Here is an 8,160-nt window from a genome sequence, read left to right on the forward strand (position 1 = left end):
AGACTGGCTAGACCACTCCAAGACCTTGAGATGCTTCTTACGCAGCCACTCCTTAGTTGCCCTGGCTGTGTGTTTCGGGTCGTTGTCATGCTTCTTCAACCCATCTTCAATGCTCTTACTGAGTTGAAGGAGGTTGTTGGCCCAAGATCTCGTGATACATGGCCCCATCCATCCTCCCCTCAATACGGTGCAGTCGTTCTGTCCCCTTTCAGACGGGCCTGGACATGCGCTGGCTTGAGCAGGGGGACCTTGCGTGCACTGCAGGATTTTAATCCATGACGGCATATTGTGTTACCAATGGTTTTCTTTGAGACTGTGGTCCCAGTTCTGCAGGAAAGACTCGGGAGAATTATATCAACAATAGTGCATTTAATAATAGCTCAGCAAGCTAATAATATACAGAGTCAATTTGGCGTAGGCCCCGTCCGTAGGCATAATCCGAGGGTATCGGATCTGCAATTCCTGCCTGAAGACAAGGGCAGGGGCGCAGCCGACCCCCCGGGAGGTATGGACAGGACCATCCTGGTGGTGGTGGGGAGGATTGGGGTAATCGTCGCTTCAGATCTGCGTAATCGTCGCTTCAGATCTGCGTAATCGTCACTTCAGTATCTGCGAACTCAAACATGTGTAAGTACCGGGCTTTTATACGGTGAGCATGAGAATATAATTGGGTTAGAATGAAGGCAATAAGTGACGTAGTAATTGAGTCTTCCCAGCAGAACTTATGCTAGAGCTTTCATCTCTCTTCAGGTCATCGACCAGGTCCTGCCGTGTAGTTCACCTTCCTAATTATCATTGATGCCCCACGAGGTGAGATCTTGCATGGTGCCCCAGACCGAGGGAGATTGACTGTCATCTTGAACTTCTTCCATTTTCTAATAATTGCGCCAACATTTGTTGCCTTCTCACCAAGCTGTTTGCCTATTGTCCTGTAGCCCATCCCAGCCTTGTGCAAGTCTACAATTTTATCCCTGATGTCCTTACACAGCTCTCTGGTCTTGGCCATTGTGGAGAGGTTGGAGTCTGTTTGATTGAGTGTGTGGACAGGTGTCTTTTATACAGGTAACGAGTTCAAACTGGTGCAGTTAATACAGGTAATGAGTGGAGAACAGGAGGGCTTCTTAAAGAAAAACTAACTGGTTGGTAGGTGATCAAATACTTATGTCATGCAATAAAATGCAAATTATTTAAAAATCATACAATGTGATTTTCTGGATTTTAGATTCCCCCTCTCCCAGTTGAAGTGTACCTATGATAAAAATTACAGACCTCTACATACTTTGTAAGTAGGAAAACATGCAAAATCTGCAGTGTATCAAATACTTGTTCTCCCCACCGTATGAGGACATGAACACATGAACATTGTGAGTCACTTCACAAGCTTTTCACCATTTAATTTGAATAAAACTACCGAACTGAAACTAAAACTGAAAGATCTTCACGAGAAACCATCAAAATAAAAAAAATGTAATACTGTACACTAAAATGTACTTCTCAAAGTAATAATAAAAAGGAGTATCATACAACCAATATTTTTTTCATCCATGTTTTACAGTTCACTTGTGCAGCATTGACAAATAATAAAAATGCAATGTTTTGTTGTAAATTAATTGTTATATTTTCATTTGATTAAATTTTAAAAGTTTGACTACATTGTTAAAGTTTATATAAATTTGTATTAAATCATAAAACACAGAATCCCCAAAAAATTAAAATGGAAAACACAGAATTTAGGGGAAAATAAATGGATTTATTGGGACCCTAAATGAAAAGGTAGCTACTCTGTGGAGTTTAATTGTGAACAAACAAAGCATTTCCTTCCCCATTAATGGTAAATGAATACTGTAATAAATATCAATATCATATGATATGATATGGAAAAAAAGCCATATCGCCCAGCCCTATATGGAAGTATATAAAAAGTATGGGACGGATATACATATATGGGATATTATGGCAGCCAATCTGAAAGTGTGAGATGATTGATTTTAGCCTCCATTACAAAAGACCCCAAGCACATAAATGTAAGGTTAAATCAATTCACACACATAGCTAGCTACATTCAAGGCTTGACGTGCTGCCAGCTTCTCTCTGCCCTGACTGAGGGAGAAATATGTTGCCATTTTTGAACTTGCCCCGGGTCAGACAGCCCAAGGACATGTGAAACAAAACCTAACGTTGACTATCATATTCAAATTCTCAACAGCTGATAACAACCCTTCCAATAGAAATAGCCTCCCGGAATGGGATCAAGTCCTGGATTCACATCCTAAAGGGGAGTCTAGGAGAATAATAAAAACGGATCATTTCTGATATGAACAATGCAATGAAAGTCATCCACAATCGATATTATTTGATTGTGAAATAATTCCTTGAACGAAAAATACTGGGTTTAGGGTCATGCCGAGTATCAGTGAGTCTGCTGGACTGATTTTAAGGGTCCATTTATGAAACGACAATCATCCACAAATCACCACATATGTTAACTATGGTAATAGAATGCGGTTTGACACTTTTCATTTTATGTCTAATATAAATGTCAATAGCACAAAGGAAAATTATCCTGGTTCTTTAAGGACAATAAGATAAATGGATGACTATGATAAAAACGGTGTTCTCAGCATGACTAGCAGAATTCCTGGAAAGGCTATCTCATTTCACCACACTGGAGGCAGTTTTCCTGTCTGTGAATTTTTAGTTCTGTGCTATCGGTCCTGTCCCTTCTGCTTTCAGTTTTTTCCCCATTCAAGTGAAAGTAAAGGCATTCATAATGGTACCATTTCTATTTCATATAAATGCTGTTCTTTTGAGCTTTCTATTCATCAACAAATCACGTTTTCCACAAATATATTAAGCAGTGCAACTGTTTTCAACATTGATAATAACAAGAAATGTTTCTTGAGCAGCAAATCAGCATATAAGAATGATTTCTGAATAAATAAATTACATTTTAAAATATATTAAATAAGAAAACCATTATTATAAATTGTAATAATTCATCACAATATTACAGTTGTTACTGTATGTTTGATCAAATAAAAGCAGCCTTCCTTCAAAAACAGTTATAAACATCCCACGACCCCCAAACTTTTGAACAGAAGAATGCATGGATGTAAATGAAGGGGCAAATGTAATCATAATCTTACTCAAAAGAATCACAAACTTAGTGCGGAAATTTTGACAACAGACAACTTTACGAACAACCAAAATATGCATGAGCACATATTTTCATGACCCCACAAAAATAACCACGCAATGAGCCATCTCTTCCTTTTTCCTCTTTCCTGTACACGCTTACTCACATGCTTACACAAACACAACACATACAGTACACAAAAGGTGCTTTATGAACTAGAGATAAAGAAATAAAAAGGGTGCCAAATAAAGTGTCCAAGAGTGACCAAGAAAAAGTTCCACATTACATAAAAGATAATAATAATAATGAAAATCTCAGCCAGAACTAGGAGCAGTTTAAATGTTGTTTATATGAGTTAAGTTTTTTTTTTTTTTTTTTTGCTAGCCTCCACTATGCAAAACCTCTTGCGAAAAATAAAACATTGGTATGTGTAATATATGCAAATCCAATATTTATATATTTTTTCAGGTTCCTGTTTGTGTAGCATAGATACCTGCTAAATATACAGGTCCCTGTGAGTTTTGCACATTAGACAGTTTCATCCTCCATTATGTACTGTTAAGTGGGATCAGTTTTCATACCATTTAAAGGGATATGCCATCATTTACTCACCCTTATGTGTACGACTTTTTCTTCAGTGGAACACAAAAGGAGATGATGGTTACTTTTATTATATGCAAAAAGATGCAATGGAAGTGAGGTTTCAAAGGCTAACATCTCTTGTTGAGCTTCAATGAAGAAATAAAGTCATGTAGGTTTGAAAGAATTACCTAAAGTTTACATGTTTGGGTAAAATATTTATTTAATGTGATCAACACCAGTAATGATAAACTAATGGTACTAATAATATTCAATAGTAATTGTTGGCAGCAGAACTATATAACAGATGATGTAAAGGTAGAGTAAAGGCCAAAGGCTAACATACTCTGATAAATGAAAGCTACTGGAGAAGATGTTGTGTTAACGGAAAGTGATGTTCCCATGCAGTACATTGTTTACCCAAGGCCACCTGTGCAAACTCTCATAATAACTGATGTGTGCTTCAGCTCTTTGTGCATTACACAACTAGATCTCGGTTTATGCAGATTTGACTCTCAGAATGAAATCATTGGCCTATCTATGTCCAACTTTTGGAAACAAACCACAACCCTTTTTTTTTTAGATGCGTTTTAACCCTGGATAAGTTGAAAACCCAGCTCTACAGATGTTTAGCAACATATAGCTATAAGGGCTTACCTTATTTAATATTAATTATCTTTGAACTTTCCATCAAAATTTCACGCGCTGTTTGCTCTCCATGTCTAAGAACTACAATGTCGATTAACCGCGACAAACAAGACTGATGTTTTGTTGTGTTTCAGAAGTCTTAAGACGGACAGAGCTGATATACAGATGAGATGTAGTTGTCCAATCAATTCTATTGACCTCATTAATATGCAAATAAGGACGTTATTTGGGTAACAGGGTTCCATAGCTACAGTGTGAAACCTACCCAGGATTAATGATAAAGTGTGACAAGATAAACAAGGATAACAATTAACATTAATATAGTCTCAGTATTTAAATTATGCCTATTGCTTATTTGCAGCTTTATTTAAAGATATTTTCAGCGCGTCTGTTCATATTTCTATTTTTTTAATCTAACGGTTATCACAAATCTGTCACATGGTTTAATGTTTATTTTTAACTATTGTTACTTTAGCACACTATATTCAGTAAATGCAGTAGGATTACCATAATTCTCCTAATAACTCGTCTCAATAAACTAATAACGCACAGTTTAAACTACATTGAGAAAAACTGTTACAGTGACTTTGCGCTAGGCTATACTGATTATTCCAATTCGATATCCGGTAGCGAGAGCGATATAATCTTCATACCACTGAAATAAACGGAAAGAAAACAGACTAAAACTCCTCCTAAACACTCTACTGTACAACCCCGTTGAGCAAAGCGAACACATACGGTATAATGGGCCAGAGAGGATCAGGAGCCTGGAGTAAAGACCGAGTCCGACTCATTGAGCTGTGTGTCGTGCTCGATTCATTCATACAGTAGTAACCACCAGTACCCGCTCTTGCAGTTTTAATGTCGCCTTCAGCTTACCTTCGAGACGTCATGGCCGTCCTGGGAGCTGTCAGATGTCAAATGTGTATGAGCGGACTAAAGGGGAAAGTGTATTAAATGATCCTGCCTTCGCCGAGTCACTGCAGCGGAGCTGAGCGCGAGCGAGGGGCGTCACACAGCGCCCGACTCTCACTCACTCCCTCCGCCTCTCACTGACAGAGGGGACACACCACTGATAACAGACTGGAAAAACTTTATCCAACAACCGTGTCAAAAAGTCGGTTATTATAAGCTCGTATCATTTAGCCTACCAAACAGGGGTAAGAGATTATAGATGAATATCGCTTCGCTTTCATCTCTATATTTATATTCATCTTATCTCTACCCTTAATGTTTATATAGCTATATATATATATATATATATATATATATATATATATATATATATATATATATATATATATATATGAGATGAATTTAGAGAATATAGATAAATAACGAAATGAAAGCAAAGATGTCTAAAATAATTCATGGAAATACTTAATTATAACCCCATAAGTATAAAATAAATACAATACAATGTCATCACTATTTTCCAGAGACACAAAAGTAGACCAATCAACCTCAAAACTGTTTCGACTGACTAAATCTCACAAATGTTTGTAGCCATTCATCAAAAGCGCTGAGATTAGGTTTTGTGCCATCAATGGTGAGGACTGAGGAGAAAAAAATTCAAGTGAGGGGTCATCTTACCCTGTCTTACCGTGTGTGTGTGTGTGTGTGTGTGTGTGTGTGTGTGTGTGTGTGTGTGTGTGTGTGTGTGTGTGTGTGTGTGTGTGTGTGTGTGTGTGTTTTTATATTTATATATGTTTGACTTTTTTAAATTAAAATTTTTAGGCCGGTTGACTCCATCAAACCAAAACTGGAGCTTTGTTGCAAAGCTTTATAAAACATTGACAAATTGTATTCAAATTTCAATTCAATTCAAATTTATTTGTATAGCGCTTTTCACAATACACATTGTTTCAAAGCAGCTTCACAGAAAGTGCATTTCATAAATGTACATTGAAAAATGTTAGAAAAGAGAATGTTAAAGAAAAAAATGTTAGGATAAGTTAATCAATCATGTATTATTTTAGGCCATAACAACGCTGGCGTTGAGTCGTCTCTTCACAGGCGTCGAGTCGTCTCATCACAGGTGTCGGGGCATCTGAAGTCTCCATCAGAGGCTGGATACAAACTGGAGCTGACGAACTAGTTACCTCGGGACTAGTGTCCCGAGATAACAACAGAAAAGCAGATGGGAAATAATTAGCATAGCTGCTGTTCAGAATATTAATGCTGTTGGTGCGATTTAACTGTAGTATAAAACTTAATTATAATGTGAATGCTTGGCTAAAGAGATGCGTCTTTAATCTAGTTTTAAACTGGGACAGCGTGTCTGAACCTCGAACAATATCCGGAAGACTATTCCAGAGTTTAGGAGCTAAATGTGAAAAAGCCCTCCCTCCTTTAGTGGACTTAGATATCCTAGGAATGACCAGAAGCCTCGAGTTTAGTGATCTTAAAGAGCGCGATGGATTGTAGGGCGATAAAAGATCAGTTAAATACACTGGAGCTAAACCATTTAGGGCTTTATAGGTCAGTAGCAATACTTTGTAATTGATACGGAACTTAATAGGTAACCAGTGTAGGGATGATAAAATTGGTGTTATATGATCATATTTTCTTGACCTAGTAAGAACTCTAGCAGCTGCGTTTTGGACTAACTGCAGTTTGTTTATCGATGATGCAGGACAACCAGCTAATAAAGCATTACAGTAATCTAGTCTCGAGGTCATGAATGCATGAACTAACTTTTCTGCATCAGAAATAGTACTCTTAAACATTGGGGGAAAAAATAAATTTTACTTTAAATTCATTTATGACTCATCTTGTAGCCTACATCTTGCAAAACTTTGTTGAGAAATAAAGCAATCATTTAGTAGGCTACTGTAGAATTAATATTATTTGAAATCATCACTCATCCCAACATTTTGTTTTATTTTAGATATTTGTGTCCTTGAAATTGATCATGAAACTCTAAGACCAATAATCATATTACCAACAAGAATAATAATGAAAAAAATAAAGGATTTTTTTTAAAAATGTGATTAAACATTAACTTTTTTTTTAATGTAATCTTGTGTAAGAGGTTTTTAGCACCTGAATCTTGCTGGATGCGATGGACATTTAGAGGTCCAAGAGAGGGCCATAATGAAGTGATTTACATACTATATATACACTTCTCTCCCTCCAGTCATGACACTCTTATTTTAGCAGTTCCTTCTATGTAATTATCGTGTTTATTATTACTCTGTTAGCTGTAATGCTGCTATTTCTGTTAGGGGATAAGATACACAACAGGAATGTTGACTCAGTTTTTGTTTCAGCAGTTTCCATTCGGGCCTGACCCCATTTCCATTGGGGTGATTTGAAGGTGGCAGCTAGGCACTGCAGCAGTAGATGGCTGCCATGACGTCACTGGCCCTAAGGGACATTAATCTGTCGGGGGGGACGCGGTTATGCAATTTTCTGAAATGCAGGGCTTTATCTATGGATTTCTCTCTACACATAGAGTCTGACCAGGTGTTGTCAGTGTAAGAGCGAATGCAAACAATGTGTCTGTAACTTTATACTTGAGGACAGTAACAGTTTTTCTACATTTCACCAATTTCTACATTAAACCCACTTAAATATTCACAATGTATTGTATATTATCGACATCAATAACACTTAAATATTTACAATGTATTATACATTGCATCCGGAAGGTATTCACAGCGATTCACTTTTTCTACATTTCACAAATTCTACAAACAATACCTCATAATGACAACGTGAAAGACGTTTGTTGGAAATCTTTGCAAATGTATTAAAAATAAAAAAGAGAAGAAAAAGTCACATACATAAGTCTT

At 36.9% G+C, this 8,160-nt stretch overlaps 1 protein-coding gene across 1 annotated transcript in view; it reads right to left on the minus strand.

The window, feature by feature from the left end:
- The window catches only part of ptpn11b (protein tyrosine phosphatase non-receptor type 11b), a 41,207-nt gene extending 35,793 nt beyond the window's left edge, over positions 1 to 5,414 (minus strand). The window contains exon 1 of the mRNA XM_079802839.1: positions 5,243 to 5,414. Coding sequence (XP_079658965.1) covers positions 5,243 to 5,256 — 14 coding nt within the window. The 5' untranslated portion in view covers positions 5,257 to 5,414. The remainder of the gene's footprint in view (positions 1 to 5,242) is intronic.
- Between the last annotated feature and the right edge of the window lie 2,746 nt (positions 5,415 to 8,160).

Source organism: Gobio gobio, assembly GCF_949357685.1.
Source record: "Gobio gobio genome assembly, chromosome: 21".
NCBI lineage: Eukaryota > Metazoa > Chordata > Actinopteri > Cypriniformes > Gobionidae > Gobio > Gobio gobio.